This window comes from Buteo buteo, chromosome 8 (assembly GCF_964188355.1).
Source record: "Buteo buteo chromosome 8, bButBut1.hap1.1, whole genome shotgun sequence".
NCBI classification, from domain to species: Eukaryota; Metazoa; Chordata; class Aves; order Accipitriformes; family Accipitridae; genus Buteo; species Buteo buteo.
This window is the reverse complement of record NC_134178.1, coordinates 9,246,685-9,265,485: the sequence shown is the minus strand read 5'-3', so window position 1 is coordinate 9,265,485 and position 18,801 is coordinate 9,246,685. Positions and strand designations below refer to the sequence as shown.

General features: G+C 37.2%; 1 protein-coding gene across 3 annotated transcripts in view; it reads right to left on the bottom strand.

Annotated features, from left to right (window-relative positions):
• The window catches only part of USP9X (ubiquitin specific peptidase 9 X-linked), a 102,569-nt gene that overhangs the window by 63,299 nt on the left and 20,469 nt on the right, over nt 1-18,801 (bottom strand). For 2 of the 3 annotated variants that reach the window (XM_075033572.1, XM_075033574.1), the window contains exons 2-10: nt 14,330-14,583; nt 12,280-12,425; nt 11,890-11,969; nt 7,526-7,638; nt 6,527-6,745; nt 5,233-5,348; nt 4,739-4,990; nt 4,519-4,657; nt 2,782-2,934 (exon numbers count right to left, since the gene is read on the bottom strand). In XM_075033572.1, coding sequence (XP_074889673.1) covers nt 2,782-2,934; nt 4,519-4,657; nt 4,739-4,990; nt 5,233-5,348; nt 6,527-6,745; nt 7,526-7,638; nt 11,890-11,969; nt 12,280-12,425; nt 14,330-14,425 — 1,314 coding nt within the window. In that variant the 5' untranslated portion in view covers nt 14,426-14,583. Of the gene's footprint in view, nt 1-2,781; nt 2,935-4,518; nt 4,658-4,738; nt 4,991-5,232; nt 5,349-6,526; nt 6,746-7,525; nt 7,639-11,889; nt 11,970-12,279; nt 12,426-14,329; nt 14,584-14,801; nt 14,932-18,801 lie in introns of all 3 variants that reach the window. The other variant, XM_075033573.1, reaches the window with a different exon arrangement.

Here is an 18,801-nt window from a genome sequence, read left to right as displayed (position 1 = left end):
CATGTTATGAGTCAGATTATGAGAGGGGGAATTACTAAACCACTCATTCCACTTGATTTTGCAAAACATCATGTAATTTTTTGCTCTTACCAGACCATTTCCTGGATAGAAAGAAAAACTGAGCGCATACAAGGCAGAAAGAGCATCTACAATGTAACAAATAAGAGAAGTATGCACAGATGCTGGGGGGGGTCCGAGCAAGAAGACTGAGGCATGTAACAATCTTGGGAGGTTTTTAAACAGACATGGGGAAGCCCTTAAGAACAGAAAAGGCTGGGGAAGCAGCACAAGACAGTAGGAGGAGGTGAGGAACCTGGCGTGTGAACTGTCAGCTTGCTGTGCTGAGACAGGGAAGCGCCTGTAAAGTTCTAGTTAAATGCTCCAGAATGTAAGTCATGAGACTCCAACACTAATCTCTGCAATTTTATTTCTTGTCCAGCTGGATCTTTCCCTGCAACTCAACAGGCTGCAACTTAATGCTTGCCTTTAGAGAATTCCAACATTATTCCTTGAATCAAATATACTTCTGTATTGTGAGCACTGGCTTTGTACGACATGAAAACATTGCAAAAGCAGCATGATTATATTACTTTTCATAAACTACTCATTTTTATTCTAGTTGCATACTGAGATTCTCAGGGCACTTCTATACTGTCAACTGTAAACTTGTGCATGCTCACCCTTCTAAACCCAAGCAGCAACATAATGGCTTTAGCCTGAAAGCAAAACCACACCGTTGCTGCACTGAGCCAGAGCTAAAATAGCCTGCCTGTTATATAAAGCTACACAGTAAATCAACTCCTCACTACTGAATTTCATGCTCCAGCTGCTCTTGGAAGCAGTCATTTAATAATAACTTCTAAAAACTACTAAACACAGGGAGTAGCGAAGTTGGTGAAAATCATTCTGTATTAGCAGATTTTGGTATTCTTACCTTTTAGTCTATTTTAATTCCATGGCCAAGACTTACTGAATTCAACTTTCACACAAAAAAAATACAGGGCAAAACTACAGCAAGTACACTGTAGCAACTACCTAACTGAAAGCATAAGAAGTGAGCAGAGTAAGCTTGGTATTTGAGGGCATGGGAGATTTATTCCTAAGGGGTTTTTTGCAACTGTTGGGGTGGGCTACCCCTGTCTTTTAAGGGTTGCACCACCTGTTCACTCTTTTCTGGAAGGGTAAAAAGTTTGGCTTAAACTAGCTTACCCACATGTCCCATTTCCAGGCACTATGAGTAACATAATTGCTTGGAAGACTTTTTTCCAAATTTCAGATTTATTGTTTTTTCCCTCCTTATAAAAGGTGAGTGTCTAATATATCTAATGCAAGCCTAGTAAACAGCAAACTAACTTCTCAAAGTCTTTTTTTTCCCCCCACAGACTTCTTACAGTCTGGAGAGGTCTACAGACCACAAGCTGAAAACTAGCAGTATGATCACAGACCATAATTCAAGTAATCTGTGTACTGCTCTGTTAAATGATGTACTTTTTTAAACAGGACTTAGAGATAACAAGAAAATAAAAACTTTCTTGAGTTTCAGCCTGTGCATTTACTATCATGCTGGAATTGAAGTCTAGAGATTATGAAGTTAGTTGCAACACCAGAGATCTCAAGTCAACCCTCCACCACATCACCTGTAGTCCCAAGTGTTTTAAACATAACCTGAAAATAGCATGCCTGAAAATAGGGACACCTGGGTAAGTCCACTGAAACCCAACTGTTCGAGTTTCAGAAGAGCGTGAACACACATAAACTAGGGATATAGCACTACCCAATTCCCTTATTTAACCCTTGTCATGATATAACCCCAGCTAACCACTAGGCACCACACAGCTGCTCACTCACTCTCCACTCTACAGTGCGATGGGTAAAAGTGAAAAAACTCACAGATTGAGATAAAGAGTTTCACAGGTAAATCTTTTGCTTTACCTACACAGCCTCATATAAGCTACTATGAAGAAATTTAACTCTATATCCCTGCCAAAACCAGTACAGCCCTCTATCTTGGAAACTACATTTTAGCCTTCTCACACTTGAAAGACTGGCCTAAGGGCTTACAATTAAGTTGGAGTTTCACTACCCGTTACTTATGAACAAGGATATACGTACTAATGCTTGTTTCTATCCTAAAATGACCTTTTATTTTCTGCCTGCTCAACAACTAATAATGATTTTGTCTCTTCAGCTGCCCATTATGTGTGCTAAAGTCACGCAGCCCACAGCTAGGAAGCCCAGCTTCACTGATCATTTAAGTAAACAAGCCAATATTGCAAAACTTGTAGTTTTTCAAAAATAATCATTACAACACAAAGGAAAGAATTTGCTATTAAACAACTTCCAGAACAGGCATTATTAGAAGCCTTACTAACAGCGCTTTACCCAGGAAAAATTTATACAGCTGTCATGAACTCGGAGATTAGCAATACACATTCTTAATGCATTTAAAAAATATTAAGTCATCATGTATCATGTTTTTTCATAATCTAGACTTCACTCAACATTGAGGGTTCCTTAATACTTAGAAAGGATAATCTTTGCACCATGTTCTGACCCGTTCCTTTAGACTTTACATACAGGTGTAGTTGACCCCTTCCACCAAAGACATTCGATAAGATAATTTTGAGATTCAGGACCCCAAAAACCAACACCATTTGATTTTAAGTTTTTTCTTTAGTTCTGTCTAACACCAAGAAAAAGAAGCACAGATCATCTTCTCAGTACACGACATATAACAAGACCCCTCCTGTGCAGTAGCAGACAAGCAGTTGAATTCTTTACCTGTGCAGCCCAAATGTTGTCAAGATCCTGCAAAGTGAGGGCTTTCTCTTTGATGACAAACCGGAGAATTTTCTCTAACTTCTCTACATACTGAGGTTGATGAAGGCTATCTCTCAACACAATTGATAAAATATTATTCTGCTGGATCCATTCCTGAATATAAAAAGAAAGTAGTGCCATCTCAAATTACTGAAGTGCTATCACTGATATGTAAGGTAAAAAGAAAAATTTCAATCTGTTACAGATTAATGACTTTGTATACAATATTCTAACTGGGAGATGTGAGAAAGGTACAGCTCAAGAGGAAGGCACTTATCTATAATTTCCTCTTTAAAAAAAAAAATCAGCATTTTAAATAATCCAATATGCTAGTCACTGTGATATCTTAAGGGGAAATATTTTTTCAGGCATATTAAAAACATGAATTCAAAGCATAAAAATGTTCAAACAACTTCATAAAAAGCCAATGGGAAGAACACTTAACTCTTCTATTCAAGGAACAAAATTTTTCTCTTCCAATTCACAATCATTAAATATCAAAACCAAATTGTTTAGGACACTTCTAGCTTTACTGGTACGCCTACAGCGTATCACATAAAAAGGCCATAAGGAAGGACTGAAATATAAAAAGGTTAGATTAAGTACTGCCACTTATAGGGTTTTTTTAAAATGCATCTAACTGAATTAGAGGCAAATATTCAAGCCATATTTAAGTAGATACAATTTTTTCAGCGGTGTCATTGACAGCAGACTAGTGTCATGTATTTTTTGTTCTGACTGAAGCAAAGCAGTGTGTGCTTTGAGCACTGAAAAAGAAAACAAACGTACACAGCATCCTACCTTCCAACACTGTCCTTGATTACAGACTTACAACATTCAAGCTAGTCTCGTGAAATACTTAAATTTGGAAGTTTTTATTTAAAAACAGAGGTCTTGTCTGAGATGCCAAACTATAGGGAGTATGCAAAAAAGAGATCTACTTCCTCCTACTGCTTTTTTTGACTTTTTAGTCAAACTGCAGTCTTTTTTTTTTGTCAGCAGTCCTTTTGTAGATTATAAGCCTCACAACAGGTAGCCAGTCACAAAGATGGGACAGAACAGCGCAAAAATCACTTAACAATTAAATTTCAAAGATGAAGAGAAAACTGTCCCTACTTTAACTTCATAAATACTCATTTTAATAGTTCCCTACATATGCACTCAAGCACGAAACAGTATTCAAAGTATGTAAAATTAAATAAATAAAAATGTGGTATCTAGAACTTTCTGTACCAAAGAATCCAGCTTCTGAAGTGTGAAAAGCAGAGTACTCAGAACTCTAATGAAAAAAAATTACTTGAAGCACAAAAACCAGACTGGATCCTTACTTAAATGAGTATTTATTTTTTTAGGTACAGTGGCACTGAAGTTTCAAATGAATCACACCTCTTTCACCTAGGTTTGTTTGGTTTGGTTTTTTTAAATACTACATAAAAACTATATATTCAAGGTTCCATTTTTAAAGCATTTTTTAGCAGCACTGAAAATAATTCTCAACAGCACCTCTGAAACAAATACAGCAATTTTTCACAGAAAGACTACTACTGAAGTGACTTATTACCAACACATGATACCTACTATTTATAACACTAGATATGAAAATTGTGCAGGATCCATAATATATAGCTACTTCTACAAGTAAAGTAATAAGGAGGAAGAAAATCTATTCCATGAATTTCGGTGAAGAGGAGAACTTACTGCCATTCTTTCAGCTGTAAGCCATTCTTCCTCTTCAGGATTACCATGCCGATGAGTATAATATGACACACTGGATATTACTTTGTTAACTTCATTTAGTGCATTCATTTTACCATTGAAAGAAGAAATTTGTAACAACCTGTAAGAGAAATTAAATGTAAGAATTGTGGGAAAAAAAAAAAGTCAGCAGTGGTGTATGATATTAGGAGTAGCATCTTACCTAAGTATCATTTTTAACCTAAATATTTCTAAGTTTTTTACAGTTTCTTCTTGTCCTGGAACTCTTGAAGCTAAGTTCTTTAAAGATTTGATTATCATTGACAGAGCATCATTTTTGGCTTCATTCTTTGCTTCTTTTTTCAGTTCATCATCTGTTAAATTTTCTAAAAATTGTGGAACCATTTCTATAATTGGAAGGAAATATTTCTTCACTGTATGTAATGTTAGAAATTCGTAACATTGTCCAAATGGCCTAAAAAGAAAGAAAAAGGGCCATAATCAGTAGTTGTGTAATATTAAGATAGTAAGGAGCAATTCACTCAAACTCAAGTCTATTTACAATCACATGAAATTCTGAAGGTAAACACAACTAGTTAAGAGATGGAGTGGGGGGAAGTGCCTCAAGAAAAGTGCTTCAAGCTTTGCGCTAACATAATATCTTATACTTAGTCCAACTTTTCCAAATATGTAAACTATTATTTTTTAAAAACTTACTTGATGAGAGCTGCAATTATCTGAACATTCAATGCTGATCCACTCATGAAGCGATCATGCAAGATCTGAAATCCATTTAACGTGCCAAACTTGTTGATAAGATCTACGAGCCAACCCTGCAACACAGTAAACAGTTATTTTCTGACATTTACAAATTACCATCTAGAAATACTTTCAAGTACCTGTTAGTAACAAAACTTGCTTTAAAAACGTCCTTTCACAATGCACTGTTAGAAGGTAATAGAATTGACAGTGAACTTGCCTGTGTAGCTGAAATATTCAGTTTTAAGGAAATGCTTCAAAATAGGCAACAAGATCTTTCCTGTTACCATATCAAAGAACAGATGCCGTATAGTTGTTAGTCAAAGAAATTTATCAAATATGTAGGAATAAAAATGACTATACTTCAGGTTCAGCTTTGGCTGCTAAGTTACTACAGAAAGCATGACGATGCTAGTATTGTTTCCTGGTCCTGGATGTGATAACGCTGCATAAAAAAGCAGTAAGAACGCAAAATAACATTCTTCTAAACACGGTTGGCAATGCAAGGAAGTCCAAGGACACCAAGTGCTTTATCTTTGGTTCTTATGTATCAATAGCTAGCAGTTCTACTATAAAGGAGAAAAAGGAAGAAAGAAACAAAAATGTAATTCAGTTAGCCCCTGAAATTGTACCAATGCCATTTGGAGCAAAATTCTGAAAAATTCAGACCCAAGAACCAAAACAATTATTAATCTGCACAGTCAGTTCAAAAAAAACAAACCCCAAAAGCCCCACCAAACCACCCAAAAACCAAACCAAAACAAAAAACGAACAAAAAAAACCCCCAAACCCAAAACCACACTGACACTAGCACCCTGTGTCCAATTAAAAACATTTCTCCCACCTTTGGGAACTATAAGAAAAGGGAGAGAAAATTTCTACTTTATCACATTATCTCCTCCTCAAGATATGTCACCTACAAAATCATGTGGAGTAAGAAGGTAAATCCATCAACTGGCAAATACAAGCTAGCTAATTAACACAGTAGGAATGGCATTCCAACAGAGTTGTGCCAGCTTACCACAGAAACACATGACACAGTTTGGTTGTGGACCAAAGACTGAAAGAGTTTGGAGGAGGAAGGGGAAATGTATACTAAAACATGATTAGTTAAGTGTCAAAAGCAGCAGAACATCTTAGGGATATAGAGAATGAAGGGTCATCCCCCCCCCCCCAAAAAAACACTTTTCTATTGCTACTGTATAATTAGGTAACACTACATAAAAATACAGGTATGAAAATGCTCTCACACCTTTGGTGATCGTGGGTCAGGAGGACGGGCATAAAGTTCATCTTCAGCGAGCTGGACTCCTGCAGGAACTGTTTCTGAGGGACGAGTACCATTGTATAGATGGAATTTGCAGTGAGGATTTAAGGCCATGGCAAGAAGTTCAAGAAGGGGAAACCAATCTTGGGACAGCTTGGCCACACAGAGTTCCACTAGTCGATGAGTGTTGTTAATAATACATCTCTATTAAGAAAAAAATAACCACCAAGAATGTGGCAGGTGACTCTACAATGAATATGAACTATAAACTCTGAACTATTTGTACCTAGCATGCAGAGTTGCATAAGAGTTTTACAATGTTGTATTTTAATTAGTACTTCCTCCAATAAAGGTTTTAAAGAAACTTTAAACTATCTGTTTTCAGCTAAAAATTACATTTAGGAAAAAGATACATATTTTGGTTGAGACATTTGCAAATCACCACTGAACTACTAACTTTTCCTTCTTTCACCCATTTCTCTCACAGATTTTAATTTGCTTATGAAGATCTTTCCAGTTCCTCATTTGGCATCTGACTAGCTATCCAACAGGTAGTTTTTATACTCACGCAGCTGCTACAAACATTCAGAAGTTAGCAGGTTGCTAAAAGCTTTTACTAAAAAGTTAAGTTTTCATGTCCTAGCATGCACATAAAAATAAGCAGGTCTCTAGACATCTGGCCAAAGACAGCCTGCTTAACAAAAGAGCTGCACTACTGAACATACAAAGTTCCACTGCCCCCAGATCATCTCTCATGTTTTATTTCCTTCCAAAAACACCAGAGGCAATAAGATGAAACAATGACAGAAGGATGACTCCCCCTCACCCCCCCCGAGCCATGTATACAAGAGTTTTCTCACTTCTCTGTTCAGGTGAATTTCAAAACTAAGATGCAGTCTCTGCAGTCTCCTCATAGTCACAAAGCCAATCTCATTCCTCGTTTATATTCCTATGCTTTTTAGAAACAAAACTTTAAAAACTCACATGAATCTCAAACTTCCAGCCACTCACTGCCTCATCTGTAAGGATTTTTGTGAAAGATATTGTTAACCCATCTCGAAAAAATCGCTGGCATGCTTCACTTTTGACATCAAGGCCTATTTTAAAATAGAAAAGAAAAAAAGCAAACTATTAGATACGCAATTTCCTTAGTAGTTACATGAACTTTTAAATATCGATAGCAGTGATTTGGACTTCAAAGGTGGTGTTTAAAGTTTCAGAATTATTTTAAAAAGAGACGTGTTGGATGAAGACAAACTTAGGTAAGCTTGAATGGACAAAAACCTGACAGATGAACGTTCTAGTAAAGCCACCTCAAGAATTGCACTCCTTTAGATAATACTTAAATTGTTTTAAAAACATGTGATTGGGTTGGGGTTTTTTCATGCTTGTAACACTTCAAGATACAATAGCAAAAATAAGTACAATCGTTATTTTCCATCCTTCCAGTATACATGCATTTATGTTCTTTCTTATTTAGCTGCTACCAGTAAAACTCAGTGAGTGAAGAGGAGAAAGGGTGAGACCTGCTCAGCTTCCCAGACACAATTAACCTGCAAAAATAAACATGAATCCTTCTGCCTCTCACCCTCACTTGAAGTACAGTTTCTCGTAATTCTGCTGCCAGGATCCAACACACCTAGACCCCAACGCTGTCATAAACCTTTGCAGCCACAATACATCAAGTTTAAAATTAGAGTGCTCCATACTTTTCTTTTAGCTATTTTAAAGCTCTGGAGTTATTTACAAAATCACTCAGCTCCTCTTCTCCAGGACTTTGCACACACAACTTTTGTAGCTGCAACCCTAGAGCTGAGCTGGCTCCACACATTGGTGTGGTGCTGTGCCAGCAAAGCCCCCACCAAACCTGGAGCCTCAGGAAGTGCAGCACAGAAACCTTCCAGCAGCTTGCCAAGGGCTGGCTCGGACCCTGCAGAATTGACATTGACCTGGAGCTAATAAGCTCTGGGGAAACCCACACTTGCCTATGGGCACAATGGATACACATGGTACTCACAGATTCTGGCAGACTTTCAATAACTCTTAATCATCAGGAGTATGAGTGTCCTTCTACACCAAGATACTGCACTGACCCTGCTGTAACTCATTTCACTGAATTGGTTCTAGCCCACATACCTGGCTAAGAAACTTTGGAGCATGACGACACAAATCTGCTGTCCTTGCTTTAGACAGATGGCCAAAAATAACCATTTCAAGAAAATGCAGAAGATACAGCTTCAGTAAGGAACTCAAGGGTGATCCCATAGACATGCAGATGGATTATCCAGAGAGATGGTCTTGAGAGAGGATGCTGGAAACAACTCCCATTATTGGGCTGCCTACCTTTTGGATGCACGTGTGCTCATGCACACACACACTTTTTTTTTTTTTTTTTTTGAGGCTCTAGGGCCTGCCTCTCTACTCTTTCCCACTCTGTAAGCCTTTGTAATTCATGAAAAACAAAGATTTGGGATTAAGGTTGAAGGTTTAAGTTAGGCAGTGAAATCTCATTTCAGTTTAAATAAGCTACAAACTCTAAAAGCTGCCTTGCGTCTTGCTTGCATTCGTCACGTTGGAAAGTTCTGGCAGCATGTTAAAAATTGAATGTAAACGTTAGGAGCAATAAAACCCACAACAAAGGCAGAGCAGTGCAGAGTTGTTGAGGGGATTTTGAAAGAAAGAGTGGAGAATATTCTAGCCTATAAAAAACAAAAACCTAAAACTAACAACTTTTTTTACTTTTAAATTTATAGTGTTATGTCATTTATTTCTAGAGCAAATCTCATTACTCAAAACACTTCATAAGTATTCCAGAATTGTTGTAAAGATAAACATCAGTCTTGCTATTAAATGCTATTTTTCAAATAGATTTTCTTCTATTAGCAAGTAACTCCAGACTATCATTTGACAGTCTCATGGTTTGCTTAACAAAGAATAATACACTGATGCCTACACATAAAAAGATAATCTTCCATAAATAAATGCATCTGCCAGGAATAATATAAGTCACAGTCTAGACAGGATTCATACTACTCTTGTCAAATTTGCTCCCTGCACTTGAAGGTGGTAATGATGACATTTAATTCTTACAAGTACTTTCAGTTCAGTTATGTCCCCTTCAATTTCAGTTCCTGAAAAGATTTAAAGAGGATGCAAATATCACTTTTATTTTATAAACAGGGTCACAAAGACAGCAGTTACCCCAGAGTCACTCGAGAATGCCAATGCCGATGGCCACTGGCACTGTTAGGAATAAAAGCTACTTGAGAATCCTAACCACTAGAAAATGGTGCTTGATAAAAAAATTTACTGGGCTCTTTTTAGGTTTTGTTGCTTCACAGTCTAAATGAGTTACAGACTGCAATATAAAATTTATGTAGTTCAACAGCTGGTTATTTTTCAATTTCTCCTTTCAGTTCTCCCCTTTTGAAACAGAACTCCTCAGATTAAGAAAAATGCCCTTAGAGAGGTAGCAAGGTGTCCAACTTTAGATCTTACTGAGAACATGGAACACATTTTTTATCTGTTAAGAAATGTACACAACAGCATCATTTGTATTACTTCTCGATACATACACAGCTCTGAAACAGTGTCCGCCAAGTTTTGAGCTACCAAAATAGTGTCAGTTATACCAAGTGAGCACCCTATCATATTCCTCAAGCACTGGCAGTGATTTAAAAAAGAATCATCATGTAACTTCAAGTAGCGAGGAAAAAAAAAAATAGGATGTAACTGTAAAGATAACAGTTAACAAACAACCACCTCTAACAGCTTTCCTTATTTTCTCCTTAGCCAATAATCCTTGCATAAGTACACACATATATGAATTCATCTAGAGGGCAAGAGGAAGAATAATTAGATAGCAATGCAGAAGCCCTTTTCAGAATTGGACATCAACAACTTAATAAAAACTGAATTGCATAAAGCATATGAATAGATTTCCACTGTTTTTCACAACTTCAAGAGGAAAAAGAGAAAACTTTTTGTTTGGGAACTTTCAATTAAGTCTGACACTTTGGAGAGGTATGCTGATGTTAGGAGTAGCCAAAAATCTCATTCTGCTCTTATTACTTCATTGCATTGACAGTTTTTTGTTGGTTTTCTTTTTTCTTTTTTTTAAGAGATGACTTCACAGCTGGCAGTACATACATCTCCTCTCTCACAAATCACAAGCAGAGAATTTTTTTACTGCACTGTTCCAACAGCCCAGACAAAAAGATGGCTGCATTTTCTTTCCATAAGTTGGCATTTCTTTTGTCCCTGAAGAGATGCGATCACTTGAAAATTCTACACTCACCTTAGGATTCCTGCCAGACCTAGCTACATGCAAAGAAGCCAATTCCAAGTGCAACTATGGCTGAAATCAGCGTTGGCAACAACATGTCATTATCTTGTTTTGGATCACAAAGGTGCACCGTAACTTTTGTTTCTCCAGAGAGTGCTCCAGAGCAAAAAAGACTTAAGAAAACAATAAAGATAACCCAGAATATCATGACCACAATCAGGTGTTTATTCTTAAAACTGCCTAAGAATAACCTTTATTGACATGAAAGTGAAATCATCTTGGTCCAGCTATGCAAAAGTAAAGAACAGGCACTTTGTATATCACTATATTTAAAACACAACTAGCTGGTAAGTGTAGATACCCCAGAAAAATATTTTGATCTGACTTCTGGTATTACTCAAATACTGGGGCAACAAATACTGAGCTGAATAGGAGACCAAAGCAACTTTCCAGGAGAACAGAACTTTCCAGAACACACAATGAACTTGTCAATCTGACTAGTACAATTTATCAAACACATACACAGTCCTGATATGGAACCCTCCTTCTTTAGGCAAGTCAGACATGGCAAGCAATATGGTAGAATTATTAGTCTAAGTCACACTGTTTAAAATTCTAACTTTTCTCTAATATTCTCAAAAGTACATGCATGCCAAATTTGAAGAAAAAATTACGGCAAGACATTTGGAAAGCTAGGTTAATAACCTGTTTTTTAAAAAATAGAATTCTTTTGAGTTTTAGTATCTGTTATAAAGACCAAACCCACTAGGTCTGATATCAAAGTGAATACAGAAAACAGGTAGGACAGGAATGACAAGATTTTTATTGCTGTGAGCTTATTCAACTTCCCTACTCATGCTAAGGTACCTAATTTCTAACTACATTGATGGCTTTCTAAAATTACTGATCTACAAAAGTTCTACATACCACTCTGACACAATCTTCAGGACCAAGGTTGTAAAAGAAACAATTAAAAACTTTTAAGCCTCCACCGGGGATTCAAAAGAACAAGAAAAGACTTTACACGCTGGCCCAATAATCATTAACTGTCTTTTCAGCTTACCTTTTTTACTTAGGTCGATAGCAGCTTCTAGAAGAACTTCTAATTCCCCTTTCGGCAATACAGGAACAACCCATCGAGGCCTATATTAAAAAACAAAACAAACCCCCCTGTATTTCAGTTGTGCTACTTAAAAATCAAGAATCCTTGCCCTTTGTAATGCTTTTAATATAGGGTAAGAATATACATTTTTAAAGGCCCTGATAAGCACTCCATTAAAAAAAACAAAAAACCACCACACAAACTCTGATTTGAGCCTCTCTCTTTGCAATTCTAATTCAATAAAAAAAGTATTTCAAGAAATCCAGTGAAACAAAGATGCAAGAATCCTGATTCCACTATCAAGATATTTGCACAAATAATCTACACCCTCTGAAAAAAGTGTGAAAATACCTGTTAATCATGTCATCCAACTTTGCCAGGTCCGTGTGTGGAAATGCAGGCTCCTCATCTTCAAGCTGGGGTGGAGCATCTCCTTGGCCCTGCTCATCAGGCGGGGTAGCTGGGGAGTTCTCATTGGATGAATCAGGTGAAGAAGTCTAAAATTGGTATGGAAAATACTTTAAATACTGACTGCACTTACGTGCCACTTATTTTGGCATTTTTGCTTCACATTGTGTTTCAAAGAATCACTTGAAGTAAGTACCTGCCATCATAAAATATAATAAAACCATTTGATTTCAAATTAACAAAAAATAGAGCATAAAATGTGCTGTATGCTTTTTATCTCAACAGTTTAAAAATCAAGCTACTTTCCCACTGAGGAAAAGTGGGAGGTTTTGTAACAAACTTCTACTTTCAGCAGACCACTTATCTAGAAGGTGAAAATAAGACTATATGGATGCTCCAGTTTTTACAAATCTTCTGCAGAAAATATGACTATTTTAGGTAGAAAGACAAACTTCAGCAACAGCACAGAAGAAAACCAACACGAACAACATTTTTAGAAGAAGTTTGCTAAAAATGAGTAACACTACTAAAGTTGGCTACTAACCGACCTCCAAGAACATGACTAGTTAAGCCCATTTTCATGGGCCATGCAAAACACAATGCATTTTGTAGATGCATGCTTATTTGTATATAGAAATAGTATGAATTGACAATAACAAAGATTCAAATCAGAACAGCAAGATTTAGGAGGACAAGAGAGGACCAAAACCTCAATAACATTTTTCATATGTTGTACAGGGTCTGGTTGGCATGGAGTTAATTTTCTTCACAGCACCCTGTATGGCGCTGGGTTTTGGATTTGTAACCAAAATAGTATTGATAACACACCAGTGTTTTGTCTGTTGCTGAATAGTGCTCTTGCACAGATTCAAGGCCTTGTGTTTTTCACTTTGCCCCGCAGCAGTAAGCAGGCTGGAGGTGGGCAAGAGGCTGGAAGGGGACACAGCCAGGACAGCTGACCTGAGCTGACCAAAGAGATATTCCATACCATACAATGCCAAGCTTGACCATAAAACAGAGGGGGAGTTTTTTTCCAAGGTAGCTGTTGCCTGGGGACTAACTGGCCATCCATCAGCTGGTGGTGAGTGACTGCATTTGAATCACTTGTTTCCCCCATTATCCCTTCACTTATTAAACTGCCTTTATCTCAACCTATAGAATTTCCCACTTTTCCTTTCCAATTCTCTCTCCCATCCCACTGAGGCGGAGAGAGTGAGCAATAGAGTGGGGGCTTACCTGGCAGCCAGGGTCAGCCCACCACACATGTTCCAAAGAACAATTCATTCTCAGGAAGTAGCAACATTAAACCTTATGATATTAAACAAATATCATCTTCTAACTGAATTAAATGACAGTGTAGTTTTTCTTTTAAATGGGTTTGGCTGCACTGTTTAAAAGCATTTTTTCTGGTATTTTTTTCCCAAACAAAAAAGAATCATCACATTATGATGTAGTATTTGAAAGTTTTTGCTTATTTTTTGAAATCAGGATAACCTGTTTGACAGAAACGTGCCACGTTGTTTAGGGAGTCCAGTACAATGAACAGAGACCCAGATGAAGCTGGTTTTAAAGAGCTGATACCCACTCATAAGCTGTTTTATCCAAAAGGTGCTTTTGCAGAACTAAGCATAAACCAAACTCTCAGAGTGTAGTTTTACCAATCTGTGGCAGGTTAAGTCTACAATGCGGTTCTGAGGAAGCTTCTGAAATTATTGATTGAAGGCTTCTTATCCAAAATATGTATGCTTGAAAGAACTATGCCATTGCTTGAAAAGGGAGCATCTTTTGCAATGCAGTGCTCCCTAACTGTATCTACTTTGCCAATAGCACTACCTTCATCCCTCAAAATCTTTTTGTACTTCCAGACACACACAAAAAGATATCTAACTTAACTAGATATCTCTAGGAACACACAAACTCAAATAATTCAGAAACACTATTTCTAAAGTACTAAACGGTTTATTTTTAGACAATTTGATTGTTAATATCATACCTGATTCTGCTGGAGGGGAGGCTGGGACTGTCCATCAGGAGCCTGGCCCTGGCTATCATTCCCTCCTACCGGAGAGCCACGAGTCGTGGCTGTCATACTCGACACAGGGCAGATCTTTGCAATTTTGTCTGCTTATGTAGTTGTTGCGAGAGAAGAAATTATAGTCCACTTAGTAAAGTTGAAGTACCAGCATAAGCTTGCCTTAAAAAGCTCCAACTCAAGAACATGCCATCTTGCAGAGACCATTGCATAAACTGAAAAAAAAAGACAACATGCTATATTGACACATGCCTATAAAGTAATCCATACCTGAAAAAGATCACTTTGAAAAATAAATACCCTGCTATAAAGAATCTTTTATTTTAGACTTAGTGTTTCATTTTATCGAGTACAACTGACATCAAAGGAAGGTAACATTTTAAGTATTTAACATGATTTTAATGTTCTAAGTAAAAATTACACTGATAATTACCTCTATACCACTGAGAAACTGACATGCATCCAAAATGCAGCTGTTTACTCTGACTCTGTTGTGCTTGAATTGTTATAGTAGATTTTCAATTTGAATTCAAGGTGCTGATCAAGATCTATGTAGAAATGACCTGGTTAAGAGCATAAGCAGCCAAATTTGTCATCCTTTCTAATACTCTTCTCCTGACACTGTCTTACTGCAGATGTCTGAGAGGGAGATTGATTCTACCTCAGCTAAGACTAATAGAGACCCTGCAGCCAAACTTCTTCTGTTAGCAAATCAGTATTTACCCAGGGCATTTGACCTGTATTCCATTCTTCCAGCACGTGCCTATGAAAGCCTGGGTCCACTGGCCTTTCAGGCCCACTACAAAGCCCATCACATCCCCACCAATTATTTTAGTGGATTATATTAAGAAAATTCTGACATCAGATTTATTTGTTGATCCTGTAATCATGATATACCAACAGTTCAATAATCACTACATATTTCAACTTCATTGTGTTAAATACAGAAATAAAAAGTTGCGTTAAGTTATAACAGCAATTCCACTCTATACCACAGGGCACTGTATAACCACAGAAGACAAAAAGTAATTTTCTAGAGCAACTCAGACTTCCAAGCACCACATAAACCAACAGCAACAGTACTCAGGAAGTTCAAAAGCCAAGTAGGGTGGTAGAAAGAATTCTATGAGCTTTCAGCAAGATTCATTTGGCAGTGCTAAGTTCCTGATTCAACCAGCAAAAGCTTCAAGTTAACCAGTTAAGAGTAAAATTTCTGCTGTAACATTATGCATATTTCTAAGTGTTTTATTATGACATCTCATCTCAAATTGTTTTTCAATGCTGTTATCTTTCTCCAAGACACTTTAAAATCCTTTCCTAAATCATGCGAATTTGCAAGCCATTATATATACAATAAAAATTTTGACTGAATACACTATTCCTCCCCTGTGCAGAATCCAATATTAACAGCACCAACAAATCTAGAGTTCTCCAATATTGTCACCAAAATAATGTTCACTTTTGAACAGAACTGTGTTCTTTGGATACAAGCAATTGTAATCCATCCCCACTCTTCAGAATTCATATTCATAGGGCTTAGTAGTCTGCTAAGTTCAGAACAGAGGCATTACCAACTCAAATTTTCTTTAGGAAGAAACTGATTTTTTTTAAATGCAATTTTTAAAATTAACTTATTTTAATTGGTGCTCTTTTTAAAAATGCCCTCCTGAGTATTTACTTGTTTTCTATTGATGTTTAGAAAGATCACTAGGTAGAAAATATTAGCAAAACTAAGTTTCCTGCCATATATACACACACACACACACACACACAGAGCAGTCTACTGCAGTTCAGTGCAGTCAGTTCCCCTGCACTACCTGATTGAGGCTTCTAGATACTTGCATAAACCAATGAAATCAAACTTCCACCAACTTACATTGTACTTTTCAACAGTCCTAAGCCAACTATCACCACAATAAACCCTCCTTAATCACCACCATTCTTCCATAACACGTCTGGTTCACAATACAGCCACACCAAAACTTGTGCTGGCACAAGGAGTGAGGTAGCAAAGAAGCAGGAAAAGGGTGAAACAGCTCCTTTCAGCAGCAATCCTGGTCTAGGTTTGCATAAACTGCAAAAAGAAGTGACCACTGGCAGCTGTGGTTCCACAATAACTTACCTCAACTGCAACCTGCTTCAATCTCATCTCTTTCTTACTCTAATACTTTTGGCTGAACTATCACAAAGTTAGCCAGTTCACAGTACTAAAGGAAACAACAGCAACAAAACCTCCCAAAGTTACAAAGACCATGATTATTTTTCAGCTTCTTTAATTACCTGAACTAGCGTACTGCAAGGCCAGAGCATACTCATCCCAATGCCAGCCAGACAGCCAGGACAAAACTGCAGCTCTTCTGTTAGACTTACTTACAGTAGTGTGGATTTACCCTCAGATTTTGCCTCTGTGCTTAGCTGAATGGTCCGGGTAAAGCATGCTTGTAAATTCCTTCTGCTCAAGATCAGTGACATAATTTAACTAGGAGATACAAGAAAACTACTAAGGAAATAACCAACTTATTCAAAATCTTGTAAATTCAGAGTAAAACAAAATCTGCATAACAAAAACATACAGAATTTTGTAGATACTAGTAAATACAGAATATTTACATAAAGGACTAACATATCTTTTTCTTCCTCTTATTCAGTGACTGTTTGCTTAAGACTCTAATCACAATACTCTATGTATATTACTTAAATTACATTCCCAGAAAAGTGTATTTCAGGGCATCCAGAGAAGTTCACTTGGCTTGGACATGTGCATAAGATAAGTCCAACTTCTTTAGTGAGTTCATCGCTTCTCCCCCCTCAACTCCCAATCTGTGTGATGTCCTCAGAGATACAAAAGTAACTTCAAGTTATGCTGCACCTAACACTCCATCTCCAATAAATGGTCTGATTGCTTCTTGTAGTATCTGCATACTCTAAATTGCAAGGATATCCTTGTTCAGGTATTTTCCTTCTTACAGAGTATACAAACATGGTTTTGTAAGCACAATTCATCATCCAATTTATGCATTTTAAACAGTATTAGAAGGGAGTAGTTTACCAGTCTTGTTTTCAGCCACTGATTTAACCATTTAAGTTTTAGAAAAAACATCAAACTGCACGCCCACAGAGAACACACTACTTCTTTAATCTCTCTAGAACTGATTAACCATGAAATTTCAAATTCCCATCACTTCTTTAATTCAGACCATTCAATTTGAATTTTTCAGAGTTAAAACTCACGAAGGTAAAGCTTGGCTCACCTCAAGAATAGCCTTTACACCTATTTATAATTAATTTGATTATTTATAAACAAATGTAAACTGATGCAGCAACACCTTGGTTTTGAGCAGACAGCCCAACAGAAACAATTCAAACTGCCTGTATCCAGCTGGATACTCTATATTAATTTTTATATAGGTCTCATTTCTACTACATTTGATTTTGGATTCAGCACATTAAGCCATGTTAAAAAAAAACAACTATCACCTTCACCCAAAGCTGTGAATGGATGTTTTGATACAGTGACAAGATGGAGACAGACACCTATTAAATGACGAACTCACTACTCCATTGTTAATCTGATGTACAAGGCTATGAAGACTGAATCAAATCCCACTGCCATTTGCTTTTGATTGCCAACTGAGCAAATTCTGATTCGTTATGCTTTTGCCATCTCCTTATGCCACGCTGGATCCACCACTAAATTACAAGTGAAGGTCAGCTTTTGCTCCACCTGACTCCTTGTAATTTTAGTAACACCAAGAAAAGACAACTATAGTTTTTTTGACTCCGCATGCTCCCCATTTAGAAGACACCAGCCGCTGCAAGTAGCATTCCAACAGAGCACCAGACTGCGCAGAGGACACCGGACACTGCACTGCCCTCCGCTATGGGCCTCTGCTTCCAGGCTCAAGCATTCAGTACAGCTGCACATCTGAACCTCACCTCAGCTTCCAGCAACCTCACGCCTGTACGGCAGAAGAGGTTAATTTTGTTTGGGTAAGAAAAGAAATCAAGCACCTTTCCAAAAACCAGGAAAAAAGCTTCAGGCACAGGTTCCTTGGTAAGTGCTAGATAAAAAGCAGGTATGTACATATTACTCTGTTACACGGTAACATGTAACAGCAAATACAAAGGATGGCATTTTAGCATATAATGATCAAGGAACATACATCATGTTCTAATACAGTTGACTGAGAAACTCAGATAAAGCAGTTCTAGAAGTCATCTCCTCAAAAGTAACTGAAATACCCCAATACATACAGCCTTTCTCCTAAATTAGCTACTTACAATATAGAGTCTCAGAAAAAAGCAAATGCAAGGTGACAGATGACAGTAGCAGACCTCAAAATACAATTTATTATTCATGCGCATTACCTAAGCCCTATCTAGGGACACAGACCTCTTTTTCCTTTATTTAAAGTTTTCTGGTTATATACAAG